General features: G+C 39.8%; 1 protein-coding gene across 4 annotated transcripts in view; it reads right to left on the bottom strand.

Annotated features, from left to right (window-relative positions):
* NTN4 (netrin 4) overlaps positions 1–27,287 on the bottom strand; it is a 127,115-nt gene that overhangs the window by 31,243 nt on the left and 68,585 nt on the right. For all 4 annotated transcript variants that reach the window (XM_033220991.1, XM_033220989.1, XM_033220992.1 and 1 more), the window contains one exon: positions 25,222–25,410. In XM_033220991.1, the coding sequence (XP_033076882.1) occupies positions 25,222–25,410 (189 nt within the window). The remainder of the gene's footprint in view (positions 1–25,221; positions 25,411–27,287) is intronic.

Here is a 27,287-nt window from a genome sequence, read left to right as displayed (position 1 = left end):
GGCTAGCTTTGGAGGTTGAATTTTGTCCTATGGGCATAATGAATCATAAGAAGATGTAAAGCAGAATTATGACATGGTTAAAATTGAATTTTGACAGACACTTTGGAAGCATTGTATAGACTAGAGTGGGGAGAGGCTGGTGGCAGGATAATCAAAGAAAAGAAAGACAGCAAGAAAATGACTAAGACAGTAGGTGTGGGAATGGGAGGTAAGTTTGGATACAAAAAACTTATTTTTTAAAGTTAGAATACATACGGTTTGGAGACCATCTGGAAGAGGAAGAAAGAGTTGTTGAGGGACAAATAGAAGTTGGGGAAGATTTTCAGGTGTCTAGTTCATGAAACTGAATGATTAGTGACATTATTCACAAAGATCTAGAAGAGAGGACTAGAGACAGTTGGGGCAGATAGATCCATGTTGAGGGTGGAGATAGGGAATGAAGGGAAAAAGAATGAGTTTAGGATCAAACACATTAAGCTTGAGATGCTTAAAGCCTATCTTAAATATATCCTGGAAATATTCTGACACTTAGGAGAAAAGTTGGGGTCACAAATAAAGTTTTGAGAGTTGTCACCCAATGGCAGTTGAAATTAGGAGGGCTAGATGAAACTTCCCAGGGACGGTGTGTAGAGTGAGAAGATGATCAAGGATAGAACATGGTGGAAACATCCATAGGTACTGGCAGCTGGAGGAGCAATAACTTGCAAAAGATTATTAAGGAGAAGGTAGAGAAGGAGGAGAAGAAAAAAAAAAAGAGGCCAGGCCGGGCGCGGTGGCTCAAGCCTGTAATCCCAGCACTTTGGGAGGCCGAGACGGGCGGATCACGAGGTCAGGAGATCGAGACCATCCTGGCTAACACAGTGAAACCCCGTCTCTACTAAAAAATACAAAAAAAAAAAAAAAAAAAAAAAAAAGAGGCCAAAGGATGAGAAAGTTTCAAGCAGTTAACAGTGTCAAACAATGCAGAATACTCAAGTCACATACATTGGACAATAGGCCTGTCAATCAGGAGGTCATTGGTGACTTTTGTGAGAACAGAAGCTGGAGAAATACAAGCCCCGATGGTGTACTGTCTTACTGTTTAGATCTCTCTTTCATCTCTTTAACCAATAATCATTAGAGCCATAGTTCTTAAACCAGTATGAATGTGTGAGGTTTACAAAAAAATTTCTCATATCTGTGCAACCTCCCCCCACCACCCCTCCCTATAAGCTCTCTTTCATTGAGAATCACTACAATAGAGCATGAAATATTGCTTCTTCTGCAAAAGGTATGAATTATCTTCTTGGGAAGAATCTCATTCATTCATTTATTAGAATCTCATTCATTGATGGACTCACTCAACCAACAAATGTTAATAATAATAATTCTAATGTTTATGAAGCATTTGTAGTTTTCAAAATGTGGTCACCCCTTAGCCAAACATGTAAGATCTTTCGTAGCAGAGCCCTAGCCTATTTTTCCAGTCCTTTCTCTCATTATTCTCTTGCATATAGCCCTTGTTCTAATTAATTGGGACAATTTCTAGACACACCCTCCATCTTTCTTGTTTCTTTTCTTTTATTAATTTCAATATTGAAATATTTCTTCCCATAACAATATTTCAAAATTCTACATGTCCTTCAAAACTTATATCAAATGTCACCCCTAAGGGTTGCCGCAATTCAATCATTTGGGGTGGTTAGCGTGCTCAAGGTAGGAGCTCTGTTGGTATCTTCCCTGTTAAAGACAGAACTTTTGACATACAATGATATTCAGAAAAGAAAAGTGGGGTTCAGCACCCTTCCCTCTGCCACCCCCTCCCATCTCACCAAATGTGAAGCCACGGCAGTCACTACAAGTCATTCCTTATTCCAATGCAGTTGAGTATGATTTACCCTTTCTTTGTAACCCTCCTGTGCTTTAAAGAAATATTTCTTCTTATAGCTCTGATCGCATTCTTCTTTGCATTAGACAACTGGGGACTTTCTTTGTCTATCACACCAGTCTGTAAGCTCTTTGAAGTTGAGCATGGGCCTTACTCACCTATCCCCTGCAGTACTTAGTGGAGGCAGACTTGAGTTTAGCTGAAATTTGTTTTACCTTTCTGAGCCCCACATTTCTATTTTACCAGGTTTTCTTGAGGACTAAACCAGAGATAATGTATGTCACTAGCACTTAGTAAGACATTAGCAAATGGTAGATTACAGCTGCTCAAAAATGACCCTTGAACTGAATTAAAACACCATGATGTAAGCACTACTTACAAAGGACAATGGAGGAAAACAGCGTAGGAGACATTGTTTGAAAGGCTAATAATGTGTGTATTTAAAGCAGCATTTATTTACCTATTCACTTACTCAGCAAACATTTAATGGGCACCCGCTATGTGCTAAGTACTGTGCAAAGTGCCAGGGATCTAACTTGAATCTGCCATGTGCTAAGTACTGTGCAAAGTGCCAGAGATCTGACTTGAATCTGCTATGTGCTAAGTACTGTGCAAAGTGCCAGGGATCTAATTTGAATAAAATAGTCTCGGTCCTTGAAGAGATCTCAAATTTAGAAGAATTATTCCAAGATTTTTAAAAATCATAATACCGAGAAAAGTAAAGATTTTGCCTCTAAAACATTGAGGTTCTAAGGAGAACATCTTTATATTCATACAGTTATGGTAATCACTGTCTCTACATTAAATTTCCTAATTTTTTTCTTCACTGGGTTTTTATTATGAGAACATTTAGGCATTTTTCTCTTAAAGTATCAAAGCACTATTGATTTATGGTTTGTTTCTAATGAAGAAATAATTCATGTGGATTATATAATATGCAATATGAATATATAAAAATGCTATATTCAAAACAGTGTAGACATTACTTAAAATGAATTCTCATACTCTAGTATGAAAATTATGTAATTGTAAGATGATGAAACCTATAGTTACTATATCACTCAGTTAAGTCAGTTTGGTTCTTAAAGCAGATAGGAGAGATTTAGCCAGAAGAAAGATATTATAAGAACCCCTTCTATGGTAATATATGGTACTCCACCACTCCTATCTTTTCCTCTAATAGAAAATGCAAGTGTTTTCAGGAGTTGACCTGTCCCTTCTACCATATATTTTTAAAGCTACACTCATTTCAGGAATGGCCAGAGAAGAATGTGTTTCTGTCGTATGTGCTAGTAGATTTCTGTCAGTGTGACTTCTCTCATAATTACAAGATAAAGATACCATTTGGAAACTATGCAGAACTAGCTCCAGGCAGAAGGCCCTGACATCTTTCATGGCATACTTTTTCAAGACCCACACCGAGGTCTGTCTTGCATACTTATCTCCTGAAGCTTGATAGCAGTCAATATCTGACACATACAATCTACATTTCTTATTTTCTTCCAAAATGCAAACATATTTTCTTCTTGTTTGGAAGGAGAAAGGATCTCTTCATGTTCTGGTTCAGTTCTGATTCCCCAACGTATATTTCTTACTAATTGTTGATTCTAAAATGCAAACCAAGAACTTACTTTTTCACAATAAATGTCAAAGTTATGACCCAGAGTGACATAAGTTCTTAACTTCAGCTTTGTCTTTTTTTTTTTTTTTTTTAGTGTTGTTGCTTGTTTGTTTTTTGGGACAGAGTCTTGCTCTGTTGCTCAGGGTAGAGTGCAGTGGCGTAATCTTGGCTCACTACAATCTCCGCCTCCCAGGTTCAAGCTATTCTTGTGACTCAGCCTCCTGAGTAGCTGGGATTACAGGCGTGTGCCACCACGCCTGGCTAATTGTGGTATTTTTAGCAGAGATGGGGTTTTGCCAGTTGGCCAGGCTGGTCTTGACCTCCTGACCTCAAGTGATCCATCTGCCTCGGCCTCCCAAAGTGTTGGGATTACAGGCGTGAGCCATCATGCCCATCCTGTCTTCTTGTTAGACCAGTTGAACCATCATCATATACTATTATGCTGACATTAATTATTCTTTTCATTATAATTTTTAGTGTTCACAGCTGTGGTGAACTGTCCTTAAGAGCCAAAATACTACATTGAGTGGTAACTAGGTATATTTAGAAGCTGTGTGGCCTAGGTGGTAGATCATTCATCATTGGAGTCATCATTTTCCCCCTAAAACATCTGCCCTAACCTGCTCTCACTCACAACCATGGTAGCAAAACAAAATTATTAAAAATGTCAATTTAATTTCCAGATATTTACACAAGAGTTCATCAATAATGCATGAGACTTGCTCTGAATAGTACTTTTTTTTTTTTGAGACAGTTTCACTCTTGTTGCCCAGGCTGGAGTGCAATGGTGTGATCTCGGCTCACTGCAACCTTTGCCTCCTGGGTTCAAGTGATTTTCCTGCCTCAGCCTCCCGAGTAGCTGGGATTACAGGCATCTGCCACCACACCCAGCTAATTTTTGTATTTTTAGTAGACATGGAGTTTTACCATGCTGGCCAGGCTGGTCTCAAACTCCTGACCTCCGGTGATCCACTCTCCTCAGCCTCCCAAAGTGCTGGGATTACAGGCGTGAGCTACTGTGCCTGGCTGGTACCTTCTTTACCCAAGTGTTCTACTGGAAGAAAATCTATGGTAACAGTGCAAAAGTTTTGAAACAGATGAGGTAGAGGAAATGAGTACTTTACAAAAGATTTCACAACAGATTCCCTTCAAGTAATGAATTTAGATAATTGCTGAATGTGATAGAAATTTTATCTATAGTTACATGTTTGCAGTAATACATCTGAAAGTGAAGCAGGCCCCTGGAGCATTTATAGAAGAGGACGCAATGCTGCTGTGTAGGACTTTCTAGCAGGAAACACACCTGTTAATGAAACAATGGATGGACACATTTTCAAATATCTTGTGCATGCATAAGGCTCTAAAACTAATATTTGTATCAATCACAAAGGCTGACAATAAATACAGTTGTTTGGAAATTTGCTGTAAGATTTCTTAGAAGACAGAAAATAAAATAGAGGCAATATAATAAAGTTGGTAAGAGCACAAGCTTGGGAATCCGACTAAATGACTAGATCCTAACCAGAACTAGATTCCAGTGATGAGGCTTATTATTTATAAGACCTTGTGAAATTAACTTCTTCAGCTGTCAGTTTTCTCATTAATGAAGGAAGCCACAGGGATGTTTTGTGAGGATTGAGATCATGTATGTAAATACTTAGAAATGTATCAGGCATCCAGTGGCACCAAATATTAAAAAAAAAAAAAAGGATATTATTAGCTAGATGAAACATATTTGTATAAAAATGCTCACCACTCATTCATTCATTCACTCGCAACTCTACCAAAGGATTATTGAACTTTAAGGTTAATATGAACTATGCTAGGGGCCGAAGATACAAAGATGACTACAAAAAGTCATATCTCTTGAGTGAGAGAAGAGAGAAGTATAGATGATAACAGGGCAGTAAGCATTATACCCAAGGTAGTTCAGGGTGATGAGAATACAGGAGCAATGAACTGCCTCATTGCAGATATGTTTTTTTTAAAAGGACACTAATGATCTGACTGGCTTTCGAAATAGCCTCCGTGCCTTTGTATCAGAGAGGAACACTGCTTTCTTGACTACTCTAAGTTCTATGGAATTAAGTTACTCTCTTGTTATATGTTCCTTTCCTTGGACAAAAAAATTTAACCTATTGGCCAGGTGCAGAAGCTCATGCCTGTAATCACAGCACTTTGGGAGGAGGGCGAGGCAGGCAGATCACTTAAGGTCAGGAGTTCGAGACCAGCCTGGGCAACATGGCCAAAGTCCGTCTCTACTAAAAATACAAAAATTAGCTAGGTATGGTGGTGCGCCCCTGTAATCCCAAATACTCAGGAGGCTGAGGCAGGAGAATCGCTTGAATCTGGGAAGCAGAGGCTGCAGTGAGCCGAGATCTTGCCACTGCACTCCAGCCTGAGTGATAGAGTGAGACCCTGTCTCAAAAATAAATAAATAAATAAAAAATAAAAAAGTTAACCTGTTACTCTCATTTTGTGGATCAGAGTATGTTGAAAAAAAGGAGAGTGTGATCTATGGTCCTGCTGCCCAGAAATACCATGTAGGACAAGAGTCACAGTGGTCAACCTGCATGAATATAAAAAGTATACAAACACAAGCACAAAACAGGAACATAATGGAACCATTATGGCTCCCTTTAGTCTGAAGGGATTGCTATAGCCTTTGATGGTGGAGTCAAAGGAGGTATTGCTGCCAGTTTATCTTTATTCCCACCTTCTGCTAGAACTCTAGGAGTCTGCCTGCCTTCCACTGAGGGAGTGATCTGTGATCTCAAGCTCGCTGTTGAAACCACCAATGGAACTCAGCATCTTACCCCTTTGAAACTGGCCTCCTTTAATAATACCTGATGGCTCTAACTTTTGTTATTTTGTTAGTAAAAGCTACACTGGGAGAAAAATACCCTAAAAGTATTTGCTCCTGATTTAGCTTTTCTAAAAACAGAACTCAAAGTTCAAGGCCCTCAGCTGGGAAAGAAGCTGCTTGTCAAGATCTTTCACCACGACCCCGGCGGCCACTCCCTCGGCAGCGCCTCCAGGCTCCCAACGTTGTTTTCTCCTGAAAAGGCCAAGGCCCTACAGAATTTCTGAGGTGGATTTTTAATAGCGAAGTCATTCCAAAAGCTGCCCAGCTGCCTGCTGAATTCTTAGAGCAAGGGGGATTTAAGGGAGATGATTTCGAGACACAGCTTTAAAGAGGAAAGGACACAATTTGAACTGTTATATATAAATTAAGCGTGAAGTTAAATAGTAGATACAATGAGATCTTTTATATTATTTTTCTTTTTGGCACAGTTTTCTTCTTTCCTTCTGCTATCAACTATTTTTGCTAGTGGATGAAAAGCTATAAAAAAATAAGAAAAAGTTGTAAATATGCTTTACTCTGTGAAAGGCCGTACGGTACCCCTTTACTATCCTAGGGAACATTTTTCTATTGGTCCGTGCAAGGTTATATACATTATGTTCAACGGTAGCTGGTTCCACAATATTCAAGGTATATTTAATTTCAAATAAAATTATGGCCAGGCGTGATGGCTCACCTGTAATCCCAGCACTTTGGGAGGACAAGGCAGGCAGATCACTTGAGGCTAGGAGTTCAAGACCAGTCTGGTCATCATGGCGAAACCCCATCTCTACTCAAAATACAAAAATTAGCTGGGCGTGGTGGTGCAAACCTGTAATCCCAGCCACTCGGGAGGATGAGACACAAGAATCATTTGAATCCAGGAGGTGGAGGTTGCAGTGAGCCGAGATGACGCCACTGCACACTAACCTGGGCAACAGAGTGAGATTCTGTCTCAAAAAAAAAAAAAATGCTTGAATCAGTCTAATAAGAAAACAACCTGAATTATGATTTGCCTTTCATTTACTAAAGTTCAGTGTCTCCTGAGTTTTTGTACATCCTACCCAAAACAGGGGTAGGATGCATGAGATCTGCCTCAGAAGCTTTAAAAAAAAAAAGTACAGTATTTAAGTATGTTTCCTGTCTTCTACACACATTTAAATACATAATGCAAATAAATACAAAAGTCATAGCCCTTATTTTATTTTATTTTGAGACAAAGTCTTGCTCTGTTGCCCATGTTGGAGTGCAATGGCATGATCTCAGCTCACTGCAACCTCCGCCTCCTGGGTTCAAGCGATTCTCCTGCCTCAGCCTCCTGAGTAGCTGGGGTTACAGGTGTGTGCTACCATGCCTGGCTAATTTTTGCACTTTTAGTAGAGACAAGGTTTCACCATGTTGGCCAGGCTGGTCTTGAACTCCTAACCTCAAGTGATCTGCCTGCCTCAGCCTCCCAAAATGCTGGGATTACAGGCGTCCAGCCATAGCCTTTATTTTTAATGCTTTACTATGTGACTGCTGGTCAGCATCCCTATTTGATTTCTATATCATTCCTTTCCTGTTTACTAGTTGTACTGGGCCAGTTACTATTTATTCCTGGGTATATCTAAGAGATCTTAGGCAGCTAAAAAGCCAATTTTATATTCTTGATTTGCTATTTCAATTAAAACTGCAGAAAACACTTTTGCATATACAGACAAATTTTATCATGGGAAAACTTGGGTACACCATTCTCTCACTCCCTGCTTCCCTTCCTCTTTTCTTTTCTCTTTTCTTCCCTGCTGCTCCTCCTCCCCTCCCCTCCCCTCCCTCCCCTCCCTCCCTCCCTCCCTCCCCCTCCCCTCCCTCCCTTCCTTCCTTCCTTCCTTCCTTCCTTCCTTATTTTTCCACCTGTTCAGCCTCCTGTATTTCCAGTCTATTCAGCCACCTAGCCAGGAATTGGAGTTATCCCTAGCTCCTTTTTCCTTTGGAGAAACAAACCCTATTGGCTGTGTCTATCTTCGATCTCACCTTTGAACTGATGTGATTCATCCTGCCATAATCTGTCATGCTCCTCTTTTTCTTCATAATACTTATTATAGCTTTTAATTACATATTTACTTGGGTAAATTTATTTAGAGTCTATTTCCATGGGGAGAGAGACTATTCTGTTGCACAGACAGTGACTAGAATAGGCCTGCCACATGAGAGGCACTGAATAAATCTAGATTGAGTTTTTTAAATTGAATGATTTGTGTCATTTAAAAAATCTTTCTTAATAATTGATTATCTTTTGGCCTCCAATAATCTTGTTCTGATTTCTCACTTCATTGCTGTCACTATAGTACATTGTGAAGGGCCAGAGGATGGGAACCACATCTTTTTATTGCTGTATCCCGCAAACCTAGGATAATGCCTGACCCATTTTAGCAACTCACTCATCTTTGTTGCATCAATAAATGAATGTGCCTCTTAATAAGCAACAACCATGAAATGATTTTATGTTTTGATGAACCTCCTAGAAGGTCCATACTACTCTTTATAGGTTTCTATTAATAGTATCTTAACACCACAGGATTGCAATACTGGATACTGAATACTAGAAACAGAAAACCACCCCTACAAATCTATGGTAAACTCAACTAGTCAAAGCAAAGCAGATTATTCTGCACCTTCCCAGAGCAAGACTATATCCTACATTTAATCCTTCAGTCCGTCCGGCTTTATTATTTATGTTTTGTAAGAAAAGTTCTTTCCAGGCACGGTGGCTCACACCTGTAATCTCAGTACTTTGGGAGGTTGAGGCCGGAGGATCACTTGAGCCCAGGAGTTCAAGACCACCCTGGGCAACACAGCAAAAGCCCGTCTCTACAAAAAATAAAAAAAATAAAATTAGCTGAGTGTGGTGGCATGGGCGTGTAGTCCCAACTACTCGAGAGGCTGAGATGGGAGGATTATTTAAACCCCAGAGGTCAAGGCTGCAGTGAGCTGTGATCATGCCATTGCACTCCATTCAGCCTGGGCGACAGAGTAAAAACCCTGTCTCCAAAAAAAAAAAAAAAAAAGTTATTTCTTCTAACTTGATAGGGGACATTCTCCACCCGTAAGTACTTTTCACTGGCAGCAACATTTCTTTCATATGAATCAATCTGAAATTCCTTTCACTCAATTACATCTGATTGGAACTCTTTGTTCTAGGAAAGTAAATTATTTGTTGCCGCACCTCTACTTCCCCCTTACACCTTTTGAGTATTCGTAGAAAGTTGCTGTAGTATCCTTGAGAAATTTCCTGGTTAATCTGACAATATTTATCATCTTTCACACTTATTCATTAGTATCTCTTTTCTCGATGGTTTTGTTGGCCTATCTGGAATATTCTCCAGTCATTTCCATCTTTCCTGTGCTAAGATTCTTTAGGATGAATTCACTTCTTTAGATTCAAATGCTAGATGGCTATTTATCAGTAAGCAGAGCCTTACAAAACTAAAGACGTTTACTTTAAAAAAAACAAAAAAAAAAAACTAGGTTCTTTAAAAATTATTTTTGCCTTTAAAATACATATCTTATTATTTCTTCCTTTGGGTTTTGATTCTATTTTCATTAACCGGGTCACAGTGTGTAATAGAATTCTTTGGATCTTTGTAGGTCATTGGATCTTTGTAGTCAGACCAACCTGGGTTCAAATCCCAGCCTTGGCACTGACCAGCTATGTGAACATGGGCAAATTATGTACAATCATCCCTCCACATCTGTGGATTCAGCATCCATAGAATCAACCCACTGTGGATCAAAAATATTTAAGAAGAAACCCAATAAAAACAGCAATACAACAATACAACTAAACACTACAGTATAACAACTATGTACATAGCATTTACATTGTATTGAGTATTATAAGTAACCTAGAGATGATTTATAGTATATAGGGGGGTGTGCATACGTTATATGAAAATACTAAGCCATTTCGTATAAGGGACTTGAGCCTCCATGAATTTGGTACCCTCGGGGATCCTGGAACCAATCCCTCGAGGATACTGAAGGTGGAGGAATAGGGACAACTGTAATCAATTTAAGTCTCGGTGTCTTCATTTGTAAAATAGAAAATATGCTACTTAGCACATAAAGATTGCTAAATTACCTAGCATGCTCTCTGATCCGTGACAGCCATTCACCAAATGCTCCTTCTCTTCTTTATGCTCCTTCTAATTTTGTCCAGACTTTCTGAAGATTTACATATTTTCTAATTGTTTGCTTGATTATTACATATCCTCATCAAAAGAGAATGGTATAGTATTTATTTATTCAGTGAATTACTGAATTCCACTTTCTGCTTGGAAGACATTTTAGGGAATTTCATGACCTCGTCCACTTCTCTTCCCAAACATGACTGATTTTTATGATTCATAAATTTGTAAAGTTTTGGCTGGGTGTAGTGGCTCCAGCCTGTGATCCCAGCACTTTAGGAGGCCAAGGTGGGAGGATCACTTGAGCTCAGGAGTTCAAGACCAGCCTGGGCAACATAGTAAGACCACGTCTATACTAAAAACAAAAAATTAAAAAATGAGTTGGGCATAATGGCACATGCCTGTAGTCCCAGCTACTCAGAAGGCTGAGGCGGGAGAATTGCTTGAGCCCAGGAGTTTGAGGCTCCAATGAACCATGTTCATGCCACTGCACTCCAGCCTGGGCAATAGAATGAGACTCTACCTCAAAAAATAAAAAATAAAAAAAATCGTAGCTTCTCCTTTTTTGGCGAATTTTAATATGTGTTATTTAATCTTTTTAAAGGATTGTCTTAGTATGATTATTATGTTATGACATATCTATTTTCTCTATTTCTCTTACTTCTTAACCCTCTGCTTTTACTTCCTGGATTTAAAAAAAAAAAAAAAAAGAGCTGAGATTAAAGTTTCCCAACTATTACTGCCAAGTTGCTGTTCTATTTAAAGTGTGGTTTCCACAAACAGTTACTTCATATTCATTCTATGCTGGAATCATTCACAGTTGTTTCAATATAAAACAAGGATGTCTATGTTGTTTATATGGTATAAAATGAACTCGTGGGACTTTGCCAAACCTACAATTTTAAAGAAAAAGCCCTTGGCCGGGCGCGGTGGCTCAAGCCTGTAATCCCAGCACTTTGGGAGGCCGAGACGGGCGGATCATGAGGTCAGGAGATCAAGACCATCCTGGCTAATACGGTGAAACCCCGTCTCTACTAAAAAAATACAAAAAACTAGCCGGGCGAGGTGGCAGGCGCCTGTAGTCCCAGCTACTTGGGAGGCTGAGGCAGGAAAATGGCGTAAACCCGGGGGGCGGAGCTTGCAGTGAGCTGAGATCCGGCCACTGCACTCCAGCCTGGGCGACAGAGCGAGACTCCATCTCAAAAAAAAAAAAGAGAAAAGAAAAAGCCCACAAGTTACTATTTGAAGAGATCTCAGTGACCTTTGGGAAGGAATGGACTGGTTTACAGGCATGAGAATAAACAAAGGAGAGGTGCTTATGTGGTCTTACATGTGTAATTGTAGTAAGGTATTCTGGATTTAATTACTGTAAAAATTGTACTTGAAAGATAGACTGAAATGAAAGCATCACCATACAAGAGGTAAAATGAAATAACTGTTCAACAGAGATCATTGCAAACAGAAATGCAGAGACTCTTCCTGAGAGCATCATGAGAAGGAACTATTTGAGAAGAGTGTGAAGAATGGCAGTAGAGACTGAGGCAAGAGAGTCACCCACCCAAAGCACCTGCATTTCCATCAGTTAAGGAGTTTTCACCTAAGTTAGAAAGAAGGAAAGAAAAAAAAAAAGATCTGGATGATATAACCCCTTTTTTTTTTTTTTTTTTTTACAAAGATAGCTGGTTCATTTGGGTAGGTAGCCATGTAACCAGATGCTATCTTGGTAAATGCTTGGTTTGGGTTTTAGGGCAGAGAGACCAAGTTTATTTTTATTCATTCTGTGCTAAAAGACAATTGACTACATTTATTTTGGCCCATCAGGGAGGAAGGAAGGGCATGTCAGTCTTTCAAGAGGTTGTTTACTTTGACAGAGAATGAATTCTGCTTTCTTTTCCATTTTCTGATTTTTCTTTTAATATGGAGAAAGACTATGTAATAGTTAAAAATATGTGTCTTGGCATAAAAGTCAATAAATGTATTGTAAAGGAATTACCTGTTTGTTTCCTAAAAATAATTCTGTTCTACAGGCATTTCTTTAAACACCTGTTTCAAACAGTGTGTTCTTCTAAAGTGAGGCTTTTTTTTTTTTTTTCACTTAGGGTCTCACTCTGTTGCCCAGGCTGTGTAGTGCAGCGGTATGATCATGGCTCACTGCAGCCCCAAACTCCTGGGCACAAGTGGTCCTCTTGCCTCAGCCTCCTGATTTGCTGGGACTACAAGTGCATACCATCATGCTCAGCTAATTAATTTTTTTTTTTAAGAGAGCTTATGCTAGAGACAAGACTGCTATAAGCAGTGGTTTTCAAATGCTGACCAGGAGACCAAAAGGCTGAATCAGAATCACCAATGATGCTTTTTAAAGGAAAGCAGATTTCTGTCCGGATGCCCTGTTGGAGATTCTGATTCAGTGTATTCTGGGCAGGACTCTAAGATTGCATATTTTCAGTAAGTGCTCCCTAGTGATTATGACCCACAGCCAGGTTTGGGAACCAATGACTGGAGAGAGCAGCTTGAGGTGAGAGAAGTGGGGCTGTGAAAGTGGAGGCAAGGCCTTGTCCAAACCATTCTACTTTTGACTCAGAGTCTGAGTCTGACTTCCTGATGAAAAAAGACCTGAGAGTTTGAAACTGGCCATGGTGAGAATGTTTCAACCACAGAAATTGCCTAATGGTGTGAATCAGGTCAGGGTTCCCTCCCACCATGAGCCCTGCCGCAAAAGCCAGACCACTGTCTAGGAAGGTTTTCTTTCTTTCTTTCTTTCCTTCCTTCCTTCCTTCCTTCCTTCCTTCCTTCCTTCCTTCCTTCCTTCCTTCCTCTCTCCCTCCCTCCCTTCCTTCCCTCCCTCCTCCTTCCTTCCTTCCTTTCTTTTCTCTTTCTTTCTTTCTTCCTTCCTTCCTTCCTTTCTTTCTTTCTTTCTCTCTCTCTCTCTCTTTCTTTCTTTCTTTCTTTTCTTTTCTTTCTTTCTTTCTCTCTTTCTCTCTTTCTTTCCTTTCCTTTTCTTTTCTCTTCTTTTCTTTTCTTTTCTTTCAAGTCTCTCTCTGTTGCTCAGGTTGGAGTGCAGTGGTGCAATCTTGGTTTACTGCAACTTCTGCCTCCCAGGTTCAAGTCATTCTCCTGCCTCAGCCTACCAAATAGCTGGGACTACAGACACCCTCCACCAAGCTCAGCTAATTTTTGTATTTTTAGTACAGATGGTGTTTCACCGTGTTGGCCAGGCTGGTTTTGAACTCCTGACCTCAGGTGATCCGCCCGCCTCAGCCTGCCAAAGTGCTGGGATTACAGTCGTGAGCCACCACGCCTGCTCTCACATTTTTAAAATATGCCTGCCATAGAAAAGTCTACCTGTGTTATAGGTTACCAAAGGCACATAGGTGATTTTAGAGGATTCAAATGAGTTACTCTAAAAGAGACTGTCCTCTTTTAGAACAGAGAGATGAGATTCCTCAGAGTACCTCAGTACACAGTGAGAATTACATTCCCCTTTTTCTTTCTGTGCCTCAGCAACAAGTCGGTTTGAGCCTCCGTTTCTGTTCTCAGCCCTAGGTTCAGCTGGAGAGACTCATGTTTTCCCTTGTGTTTACAGACCTTAAATGCACTGTCCTTTAAAAAAATTTTTTTCCTAAGCTGTAGAAATAAATTCAGTTTCAATGATCTCCACTAGTCTTAAAAAAACAAACAGCATCCCTGGAATCCTCAGAAGTGATTTCTTGGCATGGAAATGTGTAGTTAATTGTGCTGGGTCCAACAGTAGACTCTGATTAAGGTTGAAAAAAAGAGGAAGTGAGAACAGGGATGATTTAATTGCTCACAAGAAATAAATCTGTTGGCTAGAAGATTTGGTTCAGGGCCTTGTTTCTTCAGGGTTGATGAATTTATAACCATTAAGTAAAAATGTGCACTTAAGAACTATAGCATTTAGCATGGTGCTTCTCAGGAGAGTGGGAGGAAAAAGTCTCCTAGAACATTCATGGAACCAGTAAGTCCCTGGCTTACCTGGCAGGAAGCTAGCTACCTAACTGCAAACAAAACACCAAGACTAATGCTATCAATATTTGTTCAATGAATCAACACGCCCAGGTAAGTATTTTATTATATGTAAGGTAGATGCTGTGAGGAAAAACATCATCAATTTGTTTCATTTTCTAGATCAACTCATTAAAAACGACTGAGATTAGAAAGCTGGAAAACTGGCTGGGCACGGTGGCTCACGCATGAAATCCCAGCACTTTGGGAGGCCGAGGCAGGTGAATCACTTGAGGTCAGGAGTTCAAGACCAGCCTGGCCAACATAGGAAAACCGCATCTCTACTAAAAATACAAAAATTAGCTGGGCATGGTGATGAGTGCCTGTAATCCCAGTTACTCGTGAGACTGAGGCAGGAGAATTATTTGAATCTGGGAGGCGGAGGTTGTAGTGAGCTGAGATTGCGCCATTGCACTCCAGCCTGGGTGACAGGGAGAGACTCTGTCTCAAAAGAAAAAAAAAAAAAAAAGAAAGAAAGCAGGACAAACTGTGTTTCAGCAATTTTACAGGAAAAAACAGAAATAGCCATCTAAGAAGTAGGGAGGGATCTTTTCTTTTTTTTTTTTTTTTTTTGAGACGGAGTCTCGCTCTATGGCCGGGGCTGGAGTGCAGTGGCCGGATCTCAGCTCACTGCAAGCTCCGCCTCCCGGGTTCCCGCCATTCTCCTGCCTCAGCCTCCTGAGTAGCTGGGACTACAGGCGCCCACCACCTCGCCCGGCTAGATTTTTGTATTTTTTTAGTAGAGACAGGGTTTCACCGTATTAGCCAGGATGGTCTTGATCTCCTGACCTCGTGATCCGCCCGTCTCGGCCTCCCAAGGGAGGGATCTTTTCAAAGAAGTCTTCCCTAAATTGTCCTCACTCACCCCCACACTCTCCCTAAGGCACTTGCTGTATCTTTTTCATTGTACTTTCCTCTTGTAAAATGGATGGTAATAATGTTACCTACATCGAAGTGATTTTGTGAAAGTTAAAAAAGTGAAAACATACACAGCCCTTTGAATAGTGACCAAAAAATAGTATGCACTCAATATACCTCAGCTATTACTATGATATTGTCATCATCATCACCACCGAGTACTGAAATGATTGTTATTATACATTTCTCTCCATCTAGAATGTAACATCTCTTAGGGAAGATCTTTTCATTTTCACAGACTTAGTGTTTACCACAGTGCTTGGCACAGGGGAAACACTCAATAAATGTTTTCTGAACTAAACTGAGCTACAACTTATGTGCTTCTAGTAAATTTATCTCAGCTGTTGCTTCAGGTTTTCAATGGTTCTTTTCTTGTCTTTTTCTTTTCTTTTCTTTTTTTTTTTTTTGAGAAAGTCTTGCTCTGGAGGCTCCCGGGCTGGAGTGCAATGGCACAGTCTCAGCTCACTGCAACCTCCACCTTCCAGGTTCAAGCGATTCTCCTGCCTCAGTCTCCCGAGCAGCTGGAATTACAGGTGCCTGCCACCATGCCTAGCTAATTTTGTATTTTTAGTAGAGACAGGGTTTCACCATGTTGGCCAGGCTGGTCTCGAACTCCTGACCTCAGGTGATCCACCTGCTTTGGCCTCCCAAAGTGCTGGAATTACAGGTGTGAGCCACCACACCTGACCCAGTTCTAACTTTTGAGAAGATGAAAACTAGGAAAGAAGAGAGAGAAGGAGAAAAGGGCTGTCTTATGTTCATTACTGGCAGTCCAATAGACTAGATTGCCCAAGCCTAGTTAACACTATGTTTATGATTATTTCACTGATAGAAATGTAAGGTTCATTATTTCCTTGATATGCATTTGTAGCCTCTAACACTTGGAAATGGGGAACAAATATATAGAAAAAAAATCTTCTAGCATGTGTCTTCCCAAGTAAAGTCTTCATACAGATATGGTCGGTATAAAATAACAACACTTTCCAGTGTGTGCCATAGAACACGGGTCCCAAAAGATGCTTTGAAAGAAAAGCATTCTCTGGTTATATTGAAGAGAACTCAAAACTCCAAAACAGGTTTATAATAAACATTAGCATATTAGGCTCTGAGACATCCTGCAGTGAAGAAACTTTGATTAATTTATTTCCTAAACTTGAGGGCCATAGCAAAATTTCCCCTCACATAATTTCTATTAATGTTTCATGGAATTAGAGCTCTGCAGATCAAACTCTGGAAAATGCTGTACCACAGAAACATATTTATTCAGATTTCCAGTTTTTCTCAGTAAACCTCTATATAATTTATTCTAAAATATTCTAAGTCTATATGCACACAAATAGAGATGTAAACCTTCATTAATTTGGATGTTTGGTTAACTAGGCTGTTCTGGCTAATTCTGAAAAGTTTAACTGTAGATTAAGTGCATAGAACCTTTGTTGAAAAGTGTTCAATAGCACTCTCAACCTTAAAACAAAAATTTTTTTTTAAGAGATGGGAAATTTCTCTGCTGCCCAGGCTGGAGTGCAGTGGTGTGATCCTAACTCACTGCAGCCTCAAATTTTTGAGGCTCAAGCGATTCTCCCTCCTCAGTCTCCTGAGTAGCTGGGATGTCAGCTGTGCGTCATCGTGACTGGCTACTCTGAACCTTTAATACGATTCAGAGCTCTGAGGTGGGATCAGAGGTTCTGCATTGCTCATCAGCAACCAGATGATGCCAATGCGGCTGGTCTGCAGATCACACACTGAGTAGCAGGTTGCTTTTCTGCCTTGGTAAGCACAGTAAAATCAATATAATACAATTGTTATTTTGAATAACATTGTACATGTTGTTGATGGAACCACACACTGAAATAGTTTAAATTTTTAAAATATCACCTTGTTTTCTTGATACTACCTTCTTCATAAAAGCAAAGTGGGAAATAATGGGAGGAAAACATCTAGCTATAAGAATATTGCTATCAGACCTCACATGAAATCTGGTAATTATAGGTACTTCATAAATGTTAAGTATGTTAACTTATTTGTCATAAGCTTTATTATCAGTGATAACTGAAGCAGTGACAAAGAGGTGACATAGGGATACATCTACGAAGGAGGGAATTAATGATATGAAAATATTCCTGAAGAGTAATGAAAATGCTCTCAAACATGTTGCCAATCAAACAACAAATTACGGAGAGTATGTAGGTAGAGAGAAGAAGTGGATGTGCTAATAAATGTTGGGATCTACTGCAGGCTCAGAAAAAGAGAAGAGAAGAACCAGAGTAATATTCTGGAAGCAGATGCCAGTAAGGAAACCTAAACTAGGGAAGCAGACACAGGCATCTCTGCCTCAAATGTATCCTGGAATAGTCATAAAGTGAATGGAGATAGGCTTTCCTAGGGAAGCCTACCCAGGGATCAGGGAGCTGTCTGGACAGGGAAAGAAAGAAATAAGTTCTTCCCTAAGATCTTATTATACATTAATACTAAGATTATTATTATTATTATTATACATTAATACTAAGATATTATACATTATACTAAGATCTCCTATACATTATACTAAAAGAACTAAATTGGTATTGGTTATTTGCTTTTTTTATTATTATTTATTTATTTATTTTTTTGAGACAGAGTCTCGCTCTGTCGCCCAGGCTGGAGTGCAGTGGCCGGATCTCAGCTCACTGCAAGCTCCGCCTCCCGGGTTCACGCCATTCTCCTGCCTCAGCCTCCCGAGTAGCTGGGACTATAGGCGTCCGCCACCTCGCCAGGCTAATTTTTGTATTTTTAGTAGAGACAGGGTTTCAACGTGTTAGCCAGGATGGTCTTGATCTCCTGACCTCATTATCCGACCACCTTGGCCTCCCAAAGTGCTGAGATTACAGGCGTGAGCCACCGCGCCCGGACGGTATTGGTTATTTTCATAATTTTCCTACTTGGTGCATTAAGTACCATCCAAGTATTTGTTAACTAGGAATGATTACTAATATGACTTAGTAGTAGTTTTTAGCTTCAAGTTTTTCAGTAGACAGATGTAGGTGAATCCATAACAACATAAGGGGATCAGAAACTTGTTACAATTATGTTAGAATTACAGACAAATATGTGACAATTACCTTATTATGTTTCAGGGCATTTTTTTTTTTAAGAGTATCTTAATGTGGTCTTGATGGAGTTTTCCTTGAAATGACTTTGGAGCCTTTGGTCTTCTGGTACTTGGGTATTATCTATAAATATACTTGGCTATATCTATAAATATCAACCAGGCAATTATAGTAGATGACGCACATGGACTGATTATCAACTACTTGCTGGTAGTTCAACTCAAGAGTTACTCTTGCTCCCTGACTGAGATGTCTAAGATGCAGGCACTTTCAGCCAGCCACTTACCTGCTCTACTTCCCTCATCCTCACACTGCTTTAGCCACCTCCTCACTCTTTTCTGGAAAATGCTGTACCACAGAAACATTCTGACCTTTTTTCAGTCGTCAGAATATGCTCTATTCTTTCTCCCTTCTGTTCCTTTTTGGCAAATCCTGTTGATTTTTCTGTCTGCTGGGAATATCTCTACTCATGCTTTGTTAATTTCCATTAAACTTCAGGTCTCAGGTTCTCAAAACTCAGAACACACCACTCTTGCTAACTGCCCCTCTGATGTGCTCCCCTCCACACTCTGTAACACAATACTTATCATACATCTGTGTATGAGCGTGTGTGTGTATACCGCTAGTTGCCTATATACACATATTGTATATATACATTATAGATAACTCACTAGACTTTGTTAACTGTGTCAAAAGACTGTGTCTCTTTTGCTTATAGTTATAATTCCCAGGAACTAGCACACCTAGCACATAGTAGCACTGAATAAGAATGTATCGTGTGAAAGAATAAGCTTTAAAAAATATTCTAACTGATCAAGTCCATTGATGAATGCTCAGACATTTTTGTGGATTGAAACAATAATAAAAAGTTATGTGTGTTGTTAATTTTAGCAGCATTCTCACACTTTGCTTATGTTTTTCAAGACCGGGTAGTTTGGGAAACCAATACCTATAAAGCTTGTTTTGCGCAAGTCTCTAGATGAGCTGTATAAGTAATAGTCACTACTAACAAGAGGTCACTTTTTTCCTAACTCTTCTTTCATACTCTTTTTATAAAACTCTGAAGCTATGAGTGTTCTAGGATTTCAAAAGCTAGGGATGGTGACCTTTTTACATTTAGTAAGAATATGAGCCATAGTTTGAACATAGAACAGTAACAAAAAACAAAACTAAAAATAAACAAAAAGGTATTTATTTTGGCTCCAACTTTGCCAGTAAACCTTTTCTTTTTTCTCTTTTTAATTGGTCAGACTTAGGCATTATGAGAGGGCTTTATCTGTTTTAATTCTTTGTACATTTACCTATCTTATGACTTTACAAAGCCAAACAATTTAAAAATCAGTAAAGTAAAATGCAATGAATAATATGCAATGCTTTGAAATTAATCTGAGCTATACATCATTAAAATACATTGCAAATATATCACAGTATAACAATGGAATTATTGTGATGGCTCCCAGTACCCTAGAAAATAAATACCAACATTTTTAGGTTGGCAGTTAAGGCCCTCTAAAATCTAGCCCCAATCAAACCTTCAACATTTTCTTGCACTATTCCCCTGGTATTCTACTCTTTATTCTTTTTTTTTTTTTTTGAGACGGAGTCTCATGCTGTCGCCCAGGCTGGAGTGCAGTGCAGTGGCCGGATTTCAGCTCACTGCAAGCTCCGCCTCCCGGGTTTACGCCATTCTCCTGCCTCAGCCTCCCCAGTAGCTGGGACTACAGGCGCCCGCCACCTCGCCCAGCTAGTTTTTTGTTTGTATTTTTTAGTAGAGACGGGGTTTCACCGTGTTAGCCAGGATGGTCTCAATCTCCTGACCTTGTGATCTGCCCGTCTTGGCCTCCCAAAGTTCTGGGATTACAGGCTTGAGCCACCGCACCCGGCCTCTACTCTTTATTCTAATGGAAGTGACTAGCTGTTTGCTACACCAGCACATAGAAGAGGCTCAAATGTTAGCAAAATGTTAGAAATTGGCTTTGTTAAGCAATGTAAACTTTGGCAGGGGTGGGGGGTATGCTTTATTTAGATTAGTGTTTCTCAAACTTCACTGTGCATCAGAATCACCTGGAGGACTTGTGAAAACTCGGATTGCTGGGTTCCATCTGCAGAATTTCTGATTCAGTTGATCTGTCTCAGGGCCCGATAATTTGCAAGTCTAACACATTTCCCAGGTGATACTGATGGTGCCGGTTGAAGAACAACACTTTGAGAATCACTAGTTTGCTCGCTCACTTCAACTAAAGCTGAGTGCCGAAAGTGCAAGTTCAATATGAATTGAGCTGCCTTTGTGTAACACAAGAGCGATCTTTTGAAAACTAAGTCAGATCATGCCACTTCTCTGCTGAAAACCCTTGCACTGGCTTACAGTGGCCCATTGTACATATTACTCTCTAGTCTAATCTCCTAACACCCCCCAACTCTCATTCTGATGCAGCCACACTGAGCTTTATTTGCAGCCACACTGCTATGTTATTTCCTTTGTCACATCAGGCACCTTCCTGCCTTAAGATGTTCACTTTAGGTATTCCCTTTCCTTAGAATGTTCTTTCCCCAGTTAACTCTTTGGCAAACTTCTTCACTGTCTTCAAATCTTTGCTGAAATCTCACCTTCCCAGTGCTGGGGCCTACCCTCATCATCCTGTCCTGTACTGTAGTCTGCCACTCCTCTTCCCACCCCAAGCCCTTGGCTCCCTGGATCCCTTCTCTCTTGTTTTATTTTTTTCTTCTTTGATGATAGTAGCCCTTATGAACTTCTCACATACTGTATATTTCACTTATTATATTTCTTGTCTGTCTCCTCTATCAGAATATAAGCTCCTTGAGGGCAGGGATCTTTGTCTTGTTCTCTGATGCATCTTAAGCACCTGGCATATAGTAGGTTCTCAATAAACAGTAACTGGCTGAGTGAATACATGAACACATTAGGTATACTATACAGTGTACTGTTTCAAGGAAATGCTATATAACAGTATCTTTTTGAAACTGTTACCTGTTGCCCTACAAGACAGTTAACTTATCCAAGTTAATGACAAATTATTTTTCTTTCCTCTTTTATCTGTGTTGCGGGAAGTCAGAGACCCTGAACGGAGGGACCAGCTGAAGCCGCGGCAGAAGAACATAAATTGTGAAGATTTCATGGACATTTATTAATTCCCCAAATTAATACTTTTATAATTTCTTACGCCTGTCTTTACTGAAATCTCTGAGCATAAATTGTGAAGATTTCATGGACACTTGTCACTTCCCCAATCAATACCCTTGTGATTTCCTATGCCTGTCTTTAATCTCTTAATCCTGTCATCTTCGTAAGCTGAGGAGGATGTATGTTGCCTCAGGACCCTGTGATGATTGTGTTAACTGCACAAATTGTTGTAGAGCATGTGTGTTTGAACAATGTGAAATCTGGGCACCTTGAAAAAAGAACAGGATAACAGCAATCTTCAGGGAACAAGGGAGATAAGACTTTGGACTCTGACTGCTGGTGAGCTGGATGAACAGAGCCATATTTCTCTTATTTCAAAGGCAAATAGGAGAAATATTGCTGAATTCTTTTTCTCAGCAAGGAACAACCCTGAGAAAGAGAATGCGCCCTGAGGGTAGGTCTATACACAGCCCCCTGGGGGCAGGCATCTTTTACAGTCGAAGCGGGATGAAATAAGCCCCGGTCTCCTGTAGTGCTCCCAGGCTTATTAGGATGAGGAAATTCCCGCCTAATAAACTTTGGTCAGACAGGTTGTCTGCTCTCAAACCCTGTCTCCTGATAAGATGTTATCAATGACCATGTGTGCCCGAAACTTCATTAACAATTTTAATTTTGTCCCATCCTGTGGTCCTGTGATCTCGCCCTGCCTCCATTTGCTTCGTGATATTTTATTACCTTGTGAAGTATGTGATCTCTGTGACCCACACCCTATTCGTGCAGTCCCTCCCCTTTTGAAAATCACTAATAAAAACTTGCTGGTTTTATGGCCCAGGGAACATCACGGAACCTGCCGACATGTGATGTCTCCCCCTGACACCAAGCTTTAAAATTTCTCTCTCTTGTACTCTTTCCCTTTATTTCTCAGACCAGCTGAGACGCTTAGGGAAATAAAAAAGAACCCACGTGAATATCAGAGGTGGGGTTCCCCCGATAATCTGCTTAGTAGTTCATACATTCTCATTTTTAGACATTTCTACTAGTGGTCTGAGGCTATGGGATACACACATATATCTATTCATTTAAACATATTCTGTACAAAATGGTGTCAGGACTAAATATGTTCTAGGTTGAAGCAATATTATAAGCAGACCATTTTGTTAGTACATAGAGATTAGGATCCTATATTTTAGGCCCCAAGGAGCTGCAGATTTTAAGGAGGTAATTATCTTTAACATAAGGTATTTTTGATCAATAAAGAGTAGATACTCTATAGTATTATTTTCCACCTTCTGGCTTATAGGACATGACAGTTATTGTAATACTAGTTTTCATTTTTATTTATTTATTGCTATGTTATTTATTTATTTTTTGTTGTTGAGACGGAGTCTCGCTCTGTCACCCAGGCTGGAGTGCAGTGGCGCAATCTCAGCTCACTGCAAGCTCCACCTCCCGGGTTCACGCCATTCTCCTGACTTAGCCTCCCGAGTAGCTGGGACTACTAGAAGGCGCCTGCCACGACGCCTGGCTAATTTTTTGTATTTTTAGTAGAGACGGGGTTTCACCATGTTAGCCAGGGTGGTCTTGATCTCCTGACCTCGTGATACACCCGTCTTGGCCTCCCAAAGTGCTGGGATTACAGGCGTAAGCCACTGCGTCCAGCCTCTTTATTGTTATTTTAAAATATAATATTAAAAATAGAGACAGGATCTTCTTCTGTTGCCCAGGCTGTCTCAAACTCCTCGGCTCAAGTGATCCTCCCACCTCAGCCTCCCAGAGTGCTGGGATTACAGATGTGAGCCACCCCACCTGGCCTAGTTTTCATTTCTTGAGGGCTTACTCTATGACAGGCAATGTGGTAACCCTTTTATCTTATATAAACACTTTGTCTTATATAGTTCTTGTTACACTACAGGCAGGAATTTTACATATGAAGAAACTGAAGTCCAAAGAGCTTCAACAGCTGGCATAAAGTCACACAGCTGGCAATTGGCAGTGAAGGCATTGAATCTACATCTGTTTGAAACCTATTAAATATTACAAAGTCTCAGTACAAACAAGGAGCAGGAGTAAAACAGGATGCTGGAAGAAATATTATGTCACAAATCCACATTTGGTGCTTGGTGTGGAAAGTGAGCAGTACTATATTTTATCTGCCACTATTTAAGAGAAAAAACTTTTAACAAGCAAGCCCATTCAAATTGCACGTTGATATCTTCTCCCTGATGTTAAAAAATATTTTTAAAGAGCAATGTAGTTTTTCCTTTAAAAAACTCACAAATAACCCCAAGGTTTTAAATGCTTATTTCCCATTGTAGTGCTTTCTTCCTGTCACTGTTTTTGAGCTAGAACATGGAGTCCTTGCTAGGGAAAGGAAGGGCATGATCATCAATCTCCATTAATAGCCTTGAGTAGCTTCTGTTATCTGATGATTTCTGAGCTGATAGAGGGTAAATACTGATGTGGTTAGATGAGCTATTCATCCACATTTGACATTTACATAAGCCCTGCATTCACCCTTTATATTCACATATTTCAGATAGTGTCCTATGAATTGGGTAGATCTTTTCAAATTCTATTCTTTCTCCAAATAAACCTCTTTTTCTTTCCTTTCCTTTCCTTTTCTCTCTTTCTCTGTTTTTTTTTTTTTTTTTAATTTTTAATTTTTTAGAAAGGTTTGGCTCTATTGCTCAGGCTGGAGTGCAGTGGCACCATCTCACCTCACTGCAACCTCCACCTCCTGTATTCAAGTCATCCTCCCACCGCAGCCTCCCAAATAGCTGAAACTACAGGCGTACAGCACCATGCCTGGCTAATTTTTGTAGTTTTTCTGGGACGGAGTTTCACCATGTTGCCCAGGCTGGTCTCGAACTTATAAGCTCAAGCGATCCGCCTGCCTTGGCCTCCAAAAGTGCTGGGATTACAGGCATAAGGCACCGTGCCTGGCCTCCAGATAAACCTCCTCTCAGAGTTATGTCAACAAAAAAGCAGAACCCATGCTATAAGAGTTTAGTATTTTGGGGAGAGCATAAAATTATTATGATTTCCTAAATTAGTTATGATACAGAGGATACATTAGAGCAGTGTCAATCAAAATGGATTTATAAGGAAACCAAAACTAGTCTTTTTTTATGTTTAAGTTCACTGTTAAGGTAAAATAATAACCCAAGTGCAGTAACCACCCTTTATTTCATCAGCTTGAGTCTATTTATTGTCTACCTTCTCCTCACAAGTAAAGTCTTAAGATCTTAAATAGCTCTCCCTCTTCATCACTCTTTTTTCTCTTTTATTACTCATCTTGTTTTCCAAAATGTGGTACTACAGGAAATAATTTTACTTTATGGAGAGTGAGAAAGGAAATTATTTTTATGAATATTGTACTGTTTTCACCCAACAGGTTGAAAATTCTTGCCTCTTATTAATGAAGAAATTAACTGATATCTGTGAGTCTATTATCTGAGAACTTCAATGACCTCCTTCTCTTGGGTTAGCAGAATGAAGGATAAAGAGATTCAACTCTTGTACAAATCAGCCTATTTTCTGGAAATCACAGGTTACTTACGTTTGCAAGCATCTGGAGCTGAGAAGGGTCTCCGCAGGTCACGATAGAAGCCTGGCTTGCACCTCTGGCAATGCTGTCCTTCTGTGTTGTGCTGACAGTCATTACAGACGCCACCGCTACGATTCCCTGATGCCTCCCACACATTAACGTCGAAGTGACAGGTATCCGCATGCCCATTACACTTGCAGGCTGGAAATAAGAAGCGTGGAGAGAAACACTAATAAGTAAAAATAAAGTGATGGCTTATCTCATATTCAGGTAGTTAAAAATAGGATGAGTTGGCCAGGCGTGGTGGCTCACGCCTGTAATCCCAGCACTTGTGGGAGGCCAAGGCGGGTGGATCACCTGAGGCCAGGAGTTTGAGACCAGCCTGGCTAACATGGTGAAACTCCATCTCTACTAAATACAAAAAAATTATCCAGGTGTGGCGGCACACGCCTGTAGTCCCAGCTACTTGGGAGGCTGAGGCAGGAGAATTGCTTGAACCTGAGAGGTGGAGGTTGCAGTGAGCCGAGATCACGCCATTTTATTCCAGCCTGGGTGAAAGAGGGAGACTCTGTCTCAAAATAAATAAATAAAAATAAATAAAAATAGGATAAACTGATTGTTAATGTTCAGTTTTAGTTTTTGAGTAGTTAATAATATAAAAATCAAAGGAATATAGAAAGGTATCCATTGAGAAATCTAGCCTCTGCATCCCCATTTACCCTATTTTCCCTGACTTCAATAGGTTACTACTTTTTTTTAAAGAGTGTCTTGTGTAGCCTTCCAGTTTTTCATTATAGGCTATTAATTAAAAAAAGTTTCAGGAGATGCATGAAAATCAACAAAGTGTAGATTTGTCTAGTTGGGCAGAGATATGATGATGAACTTACCAACGGGGGTTGACATTCATTGTGGAAAGATTATAGGAGTGACCATCAGTTTTTACCCTCTCTTTTGGTAACACTTCATGATTCCCATTCCTATTACTTCTCAAGGGTCATCCTGTGGGTCTCCTGTCCTTGCTAAGAAAAGCTGAGATTGTCAGGCCTTAAGTGGAAATGAGCATTCATATTGCAGATGCAGGCATGAATTCATGCTTACTAATGAGCCTGGAAGGGTCATTAGTCATGAGCTTCTGGTGGACAGAGCTTAGGAACTTGGCAAGTAGTTTGATTTCATGAAGTACTATTCAGCTGTTGAGCTGGTGAGTAGAAGGTGGACTCCTATTGAAGCCTCAATTTTCTTACAGAAGAGGCCTGCAGTATTTATTATATAACAATTCCTCAAAGGCATTTCTAAGATTAAAGTCAATAGCATCAAGTGACATGTCTCTGTGTTCTATATGTATTTAGATAGGCAGCTGATTTATGTGGAAAGAGTCAGAAAGGCACTCTAGGAATTCAGGATAAATTCTTTAGATTCTCTTCATTGGTGATTTAGAATAAGAATCCCGATTTTTGGAGGTCAAATGTATTTGAAAATGTTTGTGCTATTGTTTTTCATTGTTTCCTTGATGTGTTATGAAATTCTGACCAGATTCATATCTTTTTAAAGTATATTACAAGATAATTTAAGATTTATTCTTACAGGAAATCCTTTACATTTCCTAGAAACAAAAACAAATCAGTTATGACTCCGAATTATGTATGGGAAGAGACTTCTCACAATGTTACCCACGGAAACTGCTTTTAAATCCTTGTAAAAGAGAGGTTTGTGAGTGTTAACATTGTGATGGGCATGCACATTTCTCTGAACATTTTAAATTGCAAAGAAAAAAATGGCTCATGTTCCCATATTTTTACCTTCCTATTTAATCTCCAGCCTCCAACCTCAAGCTAGTTAGTCCTTGTAGGGAAATCTCATTCTTAACTTACTGGCTTATTTTCAAATCTAATCTTTCATTTCAAGCTTCATAAAGTGAAAAAAAAGGCAATGTGGTATTATGTGAAAAAGTACCTAATTTGGAGTCTTGAGACTTGGGATCAAGTGCCCACTATCATTTACTAACTTTGGCAAATCACTTAATCTTGCGGAGCCTCAGTTAGCTGATCTCTATAATGGGATTAACACCACCTGCTTTA

The sequence above is a fragment of the Trachypithecus francoisi genome, unplaced genomic scaffold, assembly GCF_009764315.1.
Source record: "Trachypithecus francoisi isolate TF-2019V2 unplaced genomic scaffold, Tfra_2.0 Lachesis_group11, whole genome shotgun sequence".
In the NCBI taxonomy this organism is placed as follows: domain Eukaryota; kingdom Metazoa; phylum Chordata; class Mammalia; order Primates; family Cercopithecidae; genus Trachypithecus; species Trachypithecus francoisi.
The sequence above is the reverse complement of the archived record's forward strand: the minus strand, read 5'-3'. Positions and strand labels throughout refer to the sequence as shown.